This window comes from Nicotiana tabacum, chromosome 7 (genome assembly GCF_000715075.1).
Source record: "Nicotiana tabacum cultivar K326 chromosome 7, ASM71507v2, whole genome shotgun sequence".
Taxonomy (NCBI): Eukaryota; Viridiplantae; Streptophyta; class Magnoliopsida; order Solanales; family Solanaceae; genus Nicotiana; species Nicotiana tabacum.
The window spans coordinates 128,952,796-128,969,569 of record NC_134086.1 but is presented as its reverse complement, the minus strand read 5'-3'; the positions used below and the strand labels follow the sequence as shown (position 1 = coordinate 128,969,569).

General features: G+C 34.4%; 1 protein-coding gene across 1 annotated transcript; it reads right to left on the bottom strand.

The window, feature by feature from the left end:
• Positions 1-775: 775 nt before the first annotated feature.
• Positions 776-4,568, bottom strand: LOC107811136 (putative galacturonosyltransferase-like 7). The gene is made up of 2 exons (XM_016636017.2): positions 3,507-4,568; positions 776-1,210 (listed from the first exon to the last, which is right to left on the bottom strand). Exons 1-2 carry the CDS (start codon positions 4,282-4,284, stop codon positions 867-869), a joined length of 1,122 nt encoding a protein of 373 aa, XP_016491503.1. The 5' UTR covers positions 4,285-4,568; the 3' UTR covers positions 776-866.
• Between the last annotated feature and the right edge of the window lie 12,206 nt (positions 4,569-16,774).

The window sequence follows — 16,774 nt, the reverse complement described above, 5'->3', positions numbered from 1 at the left end:
GAAGTCTGGCTGTTTAAACGTTCATATTTGGATTCCTTAAATAAGATTTTTTTAAACCTTTGGAGGCCGCTAATATGTACTCCCTGAGGTTGACCAATTTGCTTTTGGCACGACTATTAAGATTAAATTCTATATAAAAATACATAGTATGACCAAATTACCATTAATTAAATATTTAATGTGAGGAGTAAGAAAACTTTTTAGGAATATGTACATAAGGGTAATTTTGTAAAAACAAATTGAATTTTTTCTTGGTTATATAAATAGACACTTATTTTGGACCAAAATATAAAAGCAAATTAGTCATTTATGGACCCGAGGGAGTAACTTTTGATCACACTTGATTTTAGGGTTAATTTGAAAACTTGATGTACTTTTCCTAAAATAAATTCTTTGTAATCTATTCAAGCCGGACTTGGTGGGCGTTTGGACATAAGAATTGTAAAATTACCAGAAAAAGAAAAAAAGAGATTTTTTTTTCCAAGTGAAAATGATATTTGAAAATCAGAGTTGTGTTTGGACATGAATATAATTTTGGGTTGTTTTTAAATTTTTGTGAGTAATCTGAGTGAATTTTTTGAAAAACAACTTTTTGGAGTTTATCAAATTTTTAAAAAATTCCAAAATTCATCTTCAAGTGAAAATTGAAAATTTTATGGCCAAACACTGATTTCGAATAAAAGTAAAAAAAATTCGAAAAAGTGAAAAAATTCTTATTTTTAAACGGGCTCTTAATGTACTGTCCTTAAAAATTATAGATTACTAGTGCACACAATTTAAACTTAATAGCATTATAAATTATTGATAAGATGATTCACAAAAAATGGTTGGCATGAAAATCTTATTAATTTCTATCAAATCTCTGGTCACATAGGAGGTGCATGCAAGTCATAGCGAGCCCAGATTTCGTCGAGAGGGCAAGAATTTGCCGAATCAAGCCTTAGCCAAGGTTTGCCACCTCCGCTCCAATGCAACAAACTAACAGGACCACCATGTATATTTCTGCAACTTCCACTCAAATTATCCCCTCCTAGTCCATGTTGGTTCCATTTTTGGTGTATTGGTGCTATCTTCCCTCCAAACACCAATAAAAATGGTGGCAATGAACCAAGCTCATATATTCTATGACCTCTCTGAATCTTCATCCATCTTTCTAGTTTCCTTGTGTATTTGTACTTTCTCCATTTACTCAAATCAATCACCATCACACCTGAAAAATTAATATGTTAGAGTGTATAATGTATACTCCTGCCATTCACTTTTACTTGTTATGTAAGTCAATTTGACTAATTTTTGAAGCTAAATTGCTAGATTTTTTTAATATTTTAAAACTAAAATATAGATATTCGGAAACTATACGACAAGTGCTATAATTTTTCTTATATCTATATGGTGAAAAAAATACATGTTAAAACGTTGGTCAAAGTTTATGTAGTTTGACTCCCGAAAAACGAAACATGAAAAGTAAAAACGAACAGAGGGAGGAATATTTCTAAAACATCAGGTTAAGTATTCTGCAACAAGAGGAAACTATATATAGTAAGCCTAATTCCGTAAAATAAACAGTGCGGTAAATAAGTTGCAGGGCCGGCTCCAATGTTATAGAGCCCATTTGGATTAGCTGATTTGAAGTAGCTGATAAACATTAGGTGCTGAAATTGATTTAATAAATAAGCAGTTACGTGTTTGGGTACAATTGCTGAAATTGATAATAAGTTGCTGCAGTATTTGATAAAAAAGTGTTGATAAGCTCTTTTTCTGTTAAAATGACTTAAATAACCTTAGAACTGTTTACACTTATAAGGGCGTACACTACAAAAAAAACTGGAATTAGCTACGAACGTCGTCGATAATCTGTCGCTAAAATGCTCGTAGCTAGCAGAATCTTTTGATAATTCATCGCTAAATGAGATTAGCGACGAATTTTTCTGTTTAGCTACAGAATTTGTCCATCGCTAAAATCTATTTTTTTAGTAGTGGTAATTTCTTCAAAATTTTAGATTCCGGATCGATTCAAATACAAAATATTTGTCATTTTATTTTAAATATAATTGTGCTTAGATAAGATAATTTATTTATGATAAACATATAATCATAAGTTATAATAACAATAAATTGACAAATATTTCTCAGTAAAAAATAAACCTAAATAAGACAATTTATTTGAAGAGAAACAAACATTGTCTTCATCACCACAACACTTATAAAGCAATACACCAAAAATTTGATATGTCCTCGTTTATTACGTACAATTCAAAGATTAATACACAATCACATAGATATAAGTATACAAAGCAATAGAGAATTTGTTTATCTTAAATAGTCAATGAAAATTGCAGACTTGAAGAGGTTGGGGGGGGGGGGAGGGGTAGGTTGAATACTTGAGGCAGTGAGTATCGTTGTAGGAGTTTTGTTCTAAAAAAGAATATTTTTACGGATAAAATAATAAAAATCTTGGTCAAACTTAACGTGCTTATAAGCTAAAAATTCATAAGCTGGGGGTGACCAGCTTATGGCTTATTTTTGACTTATAAACACTTTTAACTTTACCAAACGCGTAGATAAGCCTAAAAGTGCTTATAAGTTAGTTTGACCAGCTTATAAGCTTAGCCAAATACCCTCATAGAAGGTAAGGCTTGTGCCTTAAGCCACCAAATTTAGGAAGCCCCATTTTTCTAAAAACAATAAGTTTATAGGTAGTTAAAAAATAATATTTAGTACTTTTAATATAAAAGTAGAGTTTTTAATATAAAAAGAAAGAAAACTTTTTAGATATATAAATAAAGTAACAACTTAACTTACTTAAAAATGGATAGATAAATAATTTTCCTAACATTTCAATTTTTCACTTTTTAGTCCTTCATTATATGACGTGTAAAACATTAACCCTCTTCCTTAATTTGTTCAAGTCAATCTTTCTTATTTCTAATCTGTTCATATTTCAGAAACCCCTATATATTTTATGTCTTTCTCTTTGATATTCTTACTTATTTTCTTTCTCCAAGATTTCATTAATTCCAGTGTTCAACAATACTTTTAAGCTTTCAATAGTTCTATACTTTTATTGTTCTATAAATCTTATCTTAGATCAATAATTTCTCCAAAAATTAGATGATGAATTGGTCATATTATCAATTGAAAATGATTTATTAGACAAATCGATTATAAAAAATTATTAACAATTTTGTATCTCAAAAACTTAGAAGAATAGATTTCAAATAAAAATAATCTTATAACTTTCTTTTAAAAATTTAGGTCTCATATTAAATTTTGGCTTTAGGCCCGGCATGTTTTTTAGCCGCCCATGTATATATGGTTGTTGAAACATGGTAAATTAGGTGGAAGGATGGACATACATGTATATTCTTTACTATTAGTATTACTATTTGCATTTTGTCAAAGTGCTAGATTCTTGCATATTGGTTGAAGTCCATTCTTTAGAAAGACTATCCAATGTGATCATAAATAATTAGACTTAAAATAAAAAGAAAATATTATCATCATACCTGTGTTGAAGTAACAAGGTCTCCGGCCACGGAATACACGAAAAAACTTCTTGTGAGACCAAAATTTAGGAGTAAAATAATTGGTGATATTAGCATGGCAGTACTCAGGTGATCCCACAGTTCTTGATCCAAGACTTGTTTTCCACAGATTGGAAATGTCATCAACTAAAATGATATCAGAATCCAAGTATATGACTCTTTCAACACAAGGCTCTAAGAGTTCAGCTAAGTAATTCCTTGCATAATTCAATGGATGTTCAAGAGCTTCCCTTATGGTAGAAGAAATCTTGTTCCGCACAATCCCTGGATTGAAATAGTAAATCTTGAATGCCAATGAAGGGAAGATTTTTTCCAAGTGGGGTTCAAGATTTGTACTATATGAGGAAATAAAATGGAAGAAAAGATTTTCTGGGCAGTGAGAATGTCGAAGGATTGAATGAATTGCAGCAACCGAGCCGCGGAGAAATTTAGTGTCAAGGGTCATGGAAATATGGACTAAAGAAGGATTGCAGATTTTTTTGCTAATAGAATTTGTGGGAAATATTGCACATTTAGGTGAGTTCTTGAAATGAGGTGATTGTCTATAGCTGAACAAAGGATCATGATTTGAATTAGATGATTTTGTTGCTTCTGTAGGAGGGGAAGATTGTAGAAAAGGATAGGCTAAAATGATCACAATTGAAATAGTGATCATCAAACTTGAAATTTCAGTAAAACAAGTCATTTTGTCTTCTGTATTATGATCTTCTTGACTTCCCTTCTTAGAGTTGAATTTCATAGATAAAGCAGAAGACACAACAACAACGACCCAATAAAATATCAATCTAGGAGGCTAGTGTGTACGCAGACCTTACCCCTACCGGAGGAATAGAAAAACTGTTTCTGAAAGACCTTTGGTTCAAGACAGGAAAGTAAATTGGAGAGATGATCCTTTTTGCTGCTATCCCTTTCCCACCACCAGAAAGTTGTTCTTCCACATATTTTCTCTTCAACTTTAGTGTCTTTTCAGGTTTACCAATAAGAACAAATTGAGTGAAGGGCAGTTTAATAGGAACAGGTGTTTAGACTCTGTCTTCTACCCCAGTTATCATGTGGAAAAGAAATTAAAGTTTCACTTTTTGTTTTTGGAGGTGGGACCCTTCCTACTTACCTTGTAGGCCAATTCAAATATTTGAGTCTCTCACTACTACTAGTGACTAATTACCTTTTTTTTTTCCCTTTTTGTCCAACGGAGATTAAAGTGAATATTGGCTTAACATATACTTAGATTTCACCTAATATCCTCTTCATCTAAATTACTAGACCCTTTCCAATGGTCTTAATCAATATCAAAGTTCAGATAAAATTGATTCATTTTCTTAAAGTATGTTTCAAATATTGGTTATAAACTACATGAAATAAGAGATTTTTTTCATATCAAAATAACAAAGAAATACATTTGTAACGTTAGTCAAAATTAACTTGATAATCTTTGAATAAACTTTTTGAGACATGGATTATTACTTCAAGAGAAAAAAAAGCATTCAGAATTGATAAGTAAGAAAAATATTGATCGCACTTGAACTTTTGAATTATATAATATTCGTAAATAAATAATGTAACGTAAGTATGATTTTAGATGTTTAATATTGGCTATCGAAAAAAGCAACGATATATATACACCTTGTGAATGAATTGTTGCTTCTCTAGAGAGGAGAAGAAGAAAATTTCCACCATATGAATTTTCCTGCACCTTGCTATGATAGTATGATGACATGATTGAAGAAAGTCAAGGTGCATTTTATTCTGGAAAAAATAGAAGGAAAAAAAGAGAGATTAAAGTTCTATATATTTATCCTTATCGTGATTATCCTTATTTGCCTATCTCTAGGAAGGTATACAGCCATATGTTATATACAGTTATCTGGCAATATGTGTTAGTAAACTATATTTGTAAAATAATTTGGAGAAGATAAAATAATATATAAACAGAAATGTAAAAGAAAAATGAATTTAATCCGAGCCCACTGAATTTACAGTATTTCCTTAAGGAATTTAATCCCCTCCTAGCTAGCACCCGAGGTTGTGGATTATTTTCTCCCAGAATAGAACAAATTACATACTGGTGTAGCGGTACTTCCAACCTCAGTGTTTCAGCGAGCACAATAATCAGTAGCAAATCACACTTAATATTGCTTTCTTTTTAGTTAAAACAATGCAGAAGAAAGAAGGAGAATTCAGAATTTCGTATGGTAAATATGAGAGAATGGACTGCTATTTATAGCCCCAACCTGTTGAGTTCAAACGAAGAGGTCAGTAACGTAAACGATCATTTACGCAAATGAAAACCGGATTAATTTTCCGTTACAACAAATGAATACTTAATAATATTACTTTAATAAATAATTTTCGATATTTAATAATATTACGTTAAAACGGGATAATATTTACTATTAACAAATAAATTTGGTCCAAAAAATTAATCAATCAATCGACCGAAGCCGAGCAACGACGAAGGCGCGAGGCTTGCCTTCTTCTTAACTCTTTAAGAGCTAGAAGAAGAGCAGTTGTATACGTACCCATAAAAAGACTTTTCCTCCTCAATATGAGAAAATGTTCCTTTGTCAAGAAGGAAATTTCAAATATTTTATTTTCCCTCTATTTCCAATTCACCCTCTTTTAAGCTAAGTAAGCTTAAAAAACCCAACAATATGATCATCTTCAAGTATTATCCATATTTGCACTGTGTTAAATAAAAATCTGAGTAGTGATTTTGATTTTAGTTTTATACTCCAATGCTATCCTTTAATTATCCGAGTAGTATTATTGAATATTCCTTCATTAAAGTTCTTACATGAAAATTCATATGCTAATTATATGGACGATGCTTTACGTTAATAGTACGTGAACGGGTGGCGAAGCTAGGAATTTTTCTAAAGGTGTTCAAATTTTAAAAATGTGAATTTTTTTTACAACAAAGAGTGTTTAATATGTGTTATATACCTCTAAAACCTATGTTGCACAGACTCTCTAAAATGATGCCACACTCGTATCGGATCCTCCAAAAATATACTCCCTCTGTTTCAAATTAAATGAGCTACTTTCCTTTTTAGTCCGTTCCAAAATAAGTGACACATTTCTAAATTTGGAAATAATTCAACTTTAAACTCTCATTTTACTCATTTTACCTTAATTAGAAGCTTTTAAAACTATACAAATGACATGGCCCCACAAAGCTTTTACTCCTTAAGCTTTTAAGACCACAAGTTTCAAAAATCTTTTTTTTTCTTCTTAAACTCCATGCCGAGTCAAACTAGCTTATCTAAATTGAAACGGAGAGAGTACTACTTTTGGAGGATCCGACACGTATCCGACGAAATTTTCGAAGTGTCCGAGCAACATAATCTAAAACGTAATATTTTACCTATGTACACAATGTAATTTTTCAACGAAGAGTGATAAGTTGACATCCTTAATCCTTATAACCATGTGGCTTCACCATATGAATTATAACGTATTCTACTTCAATTTAATTAATTTTGTTGCTTTTCGAGATCTGGTAGATTCTTAACCATCTGTGCGAAGCAAATGAATCCCTTGGTGTGAATTGCAGGATAATTAATTTCGTTGATAGTATTATTTGAATGGTTCCATAGCGTGTAGACGAGATTTGAGATTGTGATGGTTTTATTATTTACTTTCTGTCCCAAAAGAATTGAATCTTTATGTTTTTTTTAATCGAACTTTTGGATTTTGTTTAGGAAAACATTTTTAAACCATATGACCGCAAGAGTAATCGATCGCATTTAAGTGCATTCGATTTCTTAAGAGCTAAGGATGTAATTCTATTCTACATAATATGCAAAATCTCTTTTAGGGAATCCTAATCCTACGATACCTTAATTACCTTTCAACTACTCTTAACAAATCAATTTTTCTTAGCACTTGAAATTTTTTAGTTCTTTCTCAACTTGTTATTCTTAATTGGGAAAGCTATCTACTTCCACCATTTAGGTTAATGTACCAAACAAATTCACAATCCCTTAACATCAAATTTTTCTTAAGTTAAAAAGTCAAATTAATGTGGGGGCTACACGAGGAAGCTGGACTTGTTCGCAATTCAACTTTACCATACTTAAGTGCATGATTTGAATCGTTTTCGTAGTTCTAGAGATTAAAATTTGGTGCCTAATTGTAAATAATGTCAAGTTGCCAACAATATTGCCTCGGAAGTTTCCACCCAAAAGCATGGTTGATTTTGCAAAATGTAAGAGAGTTTAACTTTTATATTGATAGTGAAATTCACACTATTAAGTAGGTGTTTGGACATGAAGTTGAAGTTGTGTTTGGTTATAATTTTTGCAACATATTTGGAGCTACTTTTTTTTAAAACCATGAAACATGATTTTTTTTTGGTAACCATGTAAACATTACCATTAACAAAACAAATCCTTACACTTAAAGAGCACCTGATCTCACAAACATACAAAGATCAAGCCTCCAACATACAAAAACAACTTAAAGAGAACTAATTACATTTGCAACTGCTGTACTAAGTTCCTACATCTATGAGCTTTCTTAGATAAACTAAGTATGTCTACTCTAGCCAAAATCTCTCTTTTTATCTGTATAACTATTTCTGTCGCCCGTATATGTGTGCCTTTGAACAACATCTAGTTCCTAGCCTTCCAAGTATGATAAATCATTGCCCCCCCCCCCCCGCCTTTGAACAACATCTAGTTCCTAGCCTTCCAAGTATGATAAACCCTTGCCCCCGCCCCCCCCCCCCCCCCCCCCACAATAGTTGTTGCAACCAGGGTACCTGGAATTGCTTCCATTTCTTCTTTTTATGCGCATTAGAACTGTGTTCAGATCTCCTAATTGCAGATGTGATCCAGTCCATTGCTCCACCCCTCTCTTGACTTCCTGGAACCAAGGGCAGACACTAAACGAGTGTCACACCCCTTTTACCCTTCCAAAAGATATGGATGTAAAATGTTATTATGGATTGTGGATTAAAGAGCTTTTCTAATTAAAGTGACAAATTTGAGTAGAGATTATTTTATTTACAGAGTCGTCACTTGGAATTGATTTTTCGATGTTCCAAGTCACCTTTCATTTGAATCCCTAGTCAAAGGAAGGTTTGACTCTTTTATTATTGGTCTGCGAACATGAAGTTCAGGTAATGAATTCTGTTGACCGGGGAGAAGGTGTAAGACATTCCCCGAGTCCCGTGATTCTAGCACGGTCGCTTTACTGATTTAAACTTAGCTTGAATTAATTCTGGATAAACTGTGCTTAATTTGATTTTTTTAATTTTATATGTCCGCTTTTATTTATTAAAAAAAAATTAAAGAAAGATTTGAATGATATTAAATTGTCTTAACCATACCACACAAGCGATAGTGCGACCGAGACGAATTTTATTTATTTTGTCATAACAGTACTACACAAGCGAATTCACAGTCATGACAAGAATTATTACTACGTTAAATTAGAAATTAACTAAAATTATTGGGTACGGTATGAGGTTCATGAATTGATGAATGTTAAATATCACGCTATGCAAGCGAATCCGTGATGTTAAATTAATTAATTGTGATTAAGTTAATCTTAAAACAAATGACATTGTATTTTAACAATCCCAAAATCGATGAGCTGAAACATATATGCCACTGTACAATTTTGAATTGAGTTAAAGAACTAAGGAACATAAATTCCTTAAACAACACATGAAATAAAGTAAGTGAGCTATGGAATGTTTGTGGTCTTGGTAACCAAATATTCCCACAAATAAATTAAGTAGTCAATTATAAGAGAACCAATGCACATGACAGGACTAAAAGAAATAAAAAAAACTAAAATCAAAAGAAAGAGCAAATAACACAATTTTCCTTCCAAATTTCGGAGGCTCGAACAGTTATTCAAACATCTAGAGATTGACTCTAAATAAAAACAACTTAACACATCTTGAACAAGTTAATTTTAGGAATAAATTACATTAAAATAAGCATGCATGAGTAGAGATGAAAAGCTAATATTATTACTACTACCACTTCTAGCTTTAAGATCACAAGATAAACTAAAATAGTATGCTTAAACAAAAGAAGACTAACTCAACATGATAAATTATAAAGATGCTGACAATAATAAAACAAACTCATAACTTCAAGCTTTAATATTTAAAAATAGTAGACAAAAGACTCATTAAATTGATGACACAACATAATATTAAATCATTCATGAGCGGAATGTATTCAAGGCTTAGGATAAGCTAAAGGAATTCAAAGCATTCCATATTTCATTTATCCTTGGATCGAAAATTAACAATATCAGTTGAGGAAGTTACCTAGTTCGCAGAAATATAAGAAATCAAACGAGCAACAAAATAGCAAACAAACTTCAGTAAAATGAAACCAGCACCGACAGTAAAATTCCAACAGCAATCAGACTGGAACTCAATAAGAAAAAAAAACGATGATGTATTTGAAAGGCCCAAAACTAAAGGAGAAACTTCAAGAGTTCATGTACTATTTTCTGGAAATTCTTTAGCTCTCAACAAACTCACTCCAAGTTCTCAAAGTTTTTGTCCGTTTTCTTTGTGTAAAATGTCTCTCCATCCTCTTTTGTCTGTGTGTATGTTTATTTAAGAGTGAGTAGGGAGTGGGTGGGGAATATGAGTGGAGAGAGTGGGGGAAGTGGGAAGTGAGCGTGAAAAGTGGGAATAAATTCAAACATAGTCAAAAATTAGGTGATCGCAGCCTGCCCCTCTTTGCTTGGAAACATGAAGAGTTTTCAGGCAAAGAAAAGATGAGCAATATGACTAATTTTTGGCCATAACATTATTCAAAAAGGGAAAAGAAATAAAAGATAAGGTACAACAGAGTCCTGGTTTTGGATAGCCTATATATCCCAGGCTATAAGGGAATCAGGTCGCGTGTAGTTCAAGGAGAATTGTGGAATGATGAGTTGAGAAGTCGAGTGATATTCCATCGAGGCTCCGGTCCGTAAGTCTGTTATTACATCAAAAATCAAAAAGAAACTAAACAAGCCTATCAGCTATAAGTTACAAGATTCCTATCTATGAGTCTTCTGAAACTTGTCCTTGAGTCTTGACTGGTTCTCCATGTAGACTCTAATATGAACCTTGATGCTTGCTAGCTATAGGTGTTAGTTCATTCTTCTACGACTTCTTCTGATCAAAATGGAAAAATGCAATGCTCGTGACTTCAGTCATGTCTTGAACAATCCATATTATTTTATCTGCTTCTCCATTTTGATACTTCTCTTGGTCATCTCGAACCCTGTACCTTGAGGTAAGACCTGCTCAGACACCAAAACAAACAAACGAACGAAATTTTCTGCCCAGTTTTCACTAGGAAAATTTTGTGAGTTATTCGTAACAAAAATCTAAACTATTTCTCTATTAAAAACACTATAGTGTCAGGATTGGTGTACCATAGGAAAATATGATTCTTTGGGAATGATGTACCGTGATTGTCTAAATGGTGTCTCAACTAAGGATTGATGTACCTTATGTTGGAAAATAAAGCCAGGGATTGGCGTACCCTATACTGGTAAGAAAATGTAACCAGGGGTTGGTGCCATGTATTACTGAAAAAGAAAATGTAACCAGGGGTTGCCACCCTATATTACTGATAAAAATGTTAAATCCCCTCGGGTGATAAGGTTCTACCTAGGTTAAACTACGAAAAACTAAGCCTAGGCAAAAAATACTTCTACCCAGAACTATGAGCTGCATTCCCCTAGGCGAAAAGGTTCTACCTGGGTTAATATAAAAACTAAGCTTGGGCGAAAAATACTTCTACCCGGAAATATGGAGCTGGATCCCCCTAGGCGAAAAGGTTCTACCTAGGTTAAGCTATAAAAACTAAGCCTGGGCGAAAAGTACTTCTACCCGGAAATATGGAACTGGATCCCCCAAGCGAAAAAGTTCTAGCTGGGTTAAGCTACGAAAAACTAGGTCTGGGCGAAGATTACTTCTACCCGAAAATATGAGCTGGATCCCTCTAGGCGAAAAGGTTCTACCTGGGTTAAGCTATAAAACTAAGTCTGGGCAAAAAGTACTTCTTCCCGGAGATATAAGCTGGATCCTCCTAGGCAAAAAGGTTCTACCTTGGTTAAGCTGCGTAAAAACAACCTGAGTGAAGAGTACTTTTACCCAGATCTATGAGCTAGATCCCCCTATGCGAAAAGGTTCTACCTGGGTTAAGTTGCGTAAAAATAACCTGAGCGAAGAGTACTTCTACCCAGAACTATGAGCTGGATCCCCCTAGGCGAAAGGATTCTATCTGAGTTAAGCTGCGTAAAACACCCTGAGCGAAGAGTACTTCTACCCGGAATATGAGCTGGATCCCCCTAGACGAAAGGATTCTACCTGAGTTAAGCTACGAAAATGGGAGGTGTGAACAATAGTGATGCATGCTGAAAATAAAAGAAAATGGAGATTTTAAGGAGCTTACGTTTTGTAACATTCGTTCTTTTAGAATCGCCATTCTGCACTACTTTGTTCCTGCTTCAAACAAAGACAAATTTGTGAGTTTTCAAAGTGGTGGTTGGTTTGTGGCCTTGATGCCCTGAGTAGTTTGATTCACGGCCACTGCTGTCGAAGAACCGATTTGTCAGCGTGGTACCGAGATGCTCGGCTGCTCTGTATCATTTTCTGGAGACCTTGGCTTTCCAATGTTGCCCCCAATTGTTTCATACCCAGATGTCCATGGTACTTCCACCCTTGTCTCCAAGGCAATTTTTCTTTAAAATCAAACTCAGCTGCCTTGCACCCAGTATTAGTTTTTGTCCATAGTGCTTATCAACTTTTCTCATGAAGCAGGTCTTGCTTAGGTGACCTTTTCAATTTCTTTGAGACACTTTGTTCACTTTATCAAATGAGATCACAGATGGATTCGTGCCTTCGTCAATGCCGTATATGCCCCAAATTGTACTCGATATCATGGGAAAATCGTAGCCAGTTTTGCAGCCATTTCTTTGCTTCGCTTTTGATGCAGGATTAGACCGAAAGGGACTCAAAGAAAAATTATGGGTAAAAACAGAATAATAATTGAAAGTGAAAAATAACTTGTGAGCACGTGATTTTTACCCTATATGAAATACTCCTACAAAATCCCAAGGAATTAGATTTTTCTTTTAATTATTTGCCATTTTAGGAATTTTTGTAGAATTTTCTTAATTACTCACATTTGTCTGTGCATGTTTAATTTTTATTTAAAATCATGAAAATACCAAAATACTCTGCATTTGCATTTAGGATTTATTTTTACATTTTTAGGTTAATTAGTAAATTAGTTGTTTTATAAAAATGAAAAATCACAAAAAATAACTCACTTTGCATTTTTAACTTTTTAATTTTAAATTTTGTAGTTTTTTTTATTTGGGAGTTAATTAATTGTTGTGAATACTATGACGAGTAATTAGCTTAATTTGGTAAGTTAATTTAGGATTTAAATTAATTTGAAAAGAAAAAATTTGAAATTGAAAAGAAAAGAAAGAGGATCAAAAGGCTGCTGATTTTTGAGCCAATTTGGCACAACCCAAACAATTCCCCCCCCCAAAACCCGTTCCATTCCGCCCCAAATTCGCCCTATAACCGGCCCAAACCTTTCAGGTGTCAAGACAACCCAAACGACACCGTTTTGAGTTTGTTTGTTTTAAGTCAATCTTGGCCTTCTTTTTCATCTCATCCAACGACCGTGATCACTTCCCCCATTTTCATTTATAATTGACCAAACCCCTCATCAGAACAACCTAGGATTAAAGTAATGTTCTTCTGTTTCTCTCTCACCTGTCTCAAGCTAAACCCTAGCGCCGCCCTCAAACTTCCGCCATTTCCACCGGCGTCGAAGCTCCAAACCACCTTCAAAATTATACACCATAACCCCTAGCCCCTCCTCATCCTAAACCCCAAAGCAATTCCCCTCAAATACCTCTCCGTCGCCTCGAATTTCAGATCTGAGGTCAACACCCCAAACCTTAAATCCCCAAATCTCCCAAATCGTCATGTTTCCAAGAACGATTAAAGTTTAAATTTGTGTTGTTCACTTGTTCTCAACAGAACATGCGATTGATACTAATTTCATCTCAAATCGAAATACGCCGGCAATGTTATCAAGTGATGCTGTTCATCGACTCACTCGTGGCTTCTGGTAAAACAACACTTGCTTCTTATTTTGATTGCATGTCCATTTTTCTTTTCCCATATCTCGTCAGTCCCTCTTTAAACCTTGTTTTACTTGATTCCTGATTCTGTTTTCATTTTTTGCCAATCGTTTGTCAATCATTTCTGCTATTTTTTGTTCAAGTGAGTCGATTGATATCTTTATTTTGTTTTCTTTGTTTAAATTAAATTTCCGTTGGTTTGATAAGTGGTACCAGCATGCCCAGCTCTACTGTACTTCTTTTTCTCTTCTCTTTATTTCTTTAGCCAATCATAGGCTGAATTAGTCAATGGGTTTGGGTTCATTACGTGTGGGTTCTACTGGTTAATTTGAACCCTTTGGTTTTACTTGATTTATTTCATTACTCTACTGATTGGGACCATTTTTGGGGTTTGTGGTAGTCCAGACCTGGGGATTAAAAGCCCATTTGTTTAGGCCTAGGTTTGGGATTCAGGTAGCCTGCATTGGTTCAGGTTAGGAAGGTTAATAATAGGAATTCGAAGGTTAATTTAGGGAGTTTGGATACAAAGAATCTTGTGTAAATAACTAGGAAGATGCTAGGAAAGTGGGTAGTGGGGCTAATTTAACAAACAGGCTAGAAAATTGGGGTTTAACTTGAAAGAATGAAAATTGGGGAAGGGGTAATTGGAAAATGATAGCATTTCTGCTGCCCTAATGGCTCTCTATAAAAGCATGTTTCTTTCTTTGTGAAGACAGATTTTAGAGATTACAAGATTGAAAAAACTTAGAAACGGCTGAGCCTTCTTTTAGACTCTGAAAATACCGAAAATTGTTTGGTTTTGTTCTTTGAGTTCCCTGATAGTCAGAATTTTTAAGAAGCTTCAAAGAACTAGGCTCATCTGGGTTTAATTTGGTTTGAAAGAAGCTGGTTTATGCTGAGTTATTGAGCTGATCTACTACTGTTGTTCATCCCTCACTCTCACTGCTTTTCTCTTGATTTCCAGGTATTTCTTGAGCTATGGATAGCACATGAAGTGTTAACATGCAATTTGAATGTGGAAAACATGATGAATACGAGCTGTTTATTGAGTCTTACTTCCTTGATTCTTCCATTTCTTTCATGTTTTGTAATAGTTTAATCTTATGCGTATTATATTAGCCTTCTCATGTTGTTGGTGTGGTATAAGACGATTTGCTTCTGGCTTTCGTCCGATTCTGCTGAGAGTTCGATGTGATTTTTTAGATTCAAGGTAGTTGCATGTTAATCTCCTGGATCTTTTGCTACTGTTTGTATTAGAGAAGGGCTTAGTTGAGGTTTAAATTTCATATTAATTATGAATAAGCTAGCTTGGGACTGAACCAAGTATGAATGCTGTACAGTTTTGTTATCATGTCATTATTGCATTTGAATTCAAAACAATGTTGCTTTTAGGAGTGTAATATGGTTTAGTAGCGCTTAAAGTTTCCTTTTATATAAGGATGATGTGTAATGGTGAAAGCTAATTAGGCTCAATTGGTATTTTTGAGTTTAAATATCGTCTACGTTTTTGTGTGGACTCCATCTCGAGTTCCCCATTCTTCAGCCTTTGCTTTTTATAAGGTTTGTGTTTCCTTTGGGCCTAGACCTTGAGACCACTCGAAGAATGGGAATTATAGGCCTTACCATGCTCGGGCTTGCTTTTCTAGCCCAACTTCTCATTTAACTGCTGCTGCCAGCTTTGCCTATAGCAGGCGTGGCCCAAATGCCTGAAAGCTCAGCGTAATTTTAGTAGTTTTATAAATATGGCTTCAAATCTTAGGTTAAAATATTTCTTACGGTTAATTTGAGGTGTGCCATGCTCAAAACCCATAATATATGGCCCTCATAAATTCAATTCAAGAGTTAATATTCTTAAAAGTAGGGTGTGCCATCAATTGAATTCTCCATGGCCCTCACAAACTTTGTTAATAATTTGAACCTTCATGGTTGCTTTAGGTGCGTTCTATAAATTGACTTTCTTTTAATTACTAAACTCGGGTGCACATTGCATGTGACCCAAATTCAATTCTTAACAATGTTAAATAGAACATGTCGCGAACCGCGGGAGCATTTCATGTGGCGTGTTTCAAGGCATGTTTTAAATAACGTTGAATCTTCCTAAAAAGCATTTTTAAATAATTAAAAGCGGTTAATAAGTTAAAAAATGCATGTAGGTTTAAAATGTGTAATTAAAACAGATAATTAGGCCAATTGTTAATAGTTAAGTGACCATGCTAGAACCACGAAACCCGGGAAGGCCTAACACCTTCTCCCGGGTTAACAGAATTCCTTACCCGGATTTCTGGGTTCGCAGACGGTAAACAGAGTCAATCTTTCCTCGATTCGGGATTTTAAAACAGTGACTTGGGACACCATAAATTATCCCAAGTGACGACTCTGAACTTAAATAAATAATCCCGTTTCGATTGTCACTTAAATTGGAAAAAACTCCTTTACACCCCTACGAGTGTAGTAAAAAGGGGGTGTGACAGCTCTAGCGTCTCTGCTGGGGAGAGTAACCCAGAATCTTCGGTTAAGGGTTCAAGAATTCGATCTTGGAATAATTGTTATATTTGGCTATATTTATTATCTGGTTTTATTACATGTTTGGGCCTAATGTGCTAAACGTTGCTTTTTACCACTTTGATATTGTTTGGATGTATATAAATTAATACGAAATCCTCCTCTCTCTGAGTCTTATAAATCATCTGGGAAGTGTGCACTTCGTGTGACTTCTCTTCAGTTAGAGTCATATCCCAATTTTAGAACGAGGTTCAGACAAGTTGCAAAGCCGGTGAAGCTTCTGTATTCCCAGTGCGATGCCCCCCCCGGCTCGAGCTGTCCGCTCGGGTAAGCCAGGTTTAGAACAAATAAACCTAGGTTTTTAAACCTAGAATAATATAGCCTCATGCCGGATACCTAGTAGGAACACTTGTTTGCCTCACGTGCATCTGACTTTGGGGACTCAACACAGGGGTTAGGTCCGTCTAGGACAGGCACACCTGAAATCAGAATACCATCCCGATGCATTTTAACTTGCTTCTTGCGCATTTATTTGACTTGGATTGCATGTTGACCGGCTTCTATAATAAAGGAGAAATGGAGAAAAACCAAAT

Bases quoted from the DNA above. Each gene is read 5' to 3' on its own strand.
- LOC107811136 (XM_016636017.2), bottom strand. From the start codon at position 4,284: ATGAAATTCAACTCTAAGAAGGGAAGTCAAGAAGATCATAATACAGAA. The intron at 1,211-3,506 runs GTATGATGATAA...TTAATTTTTCAG, and splicing joins ACCTTGTTACTTCAACACAG to GTGTGATGGTGATTGATTTG.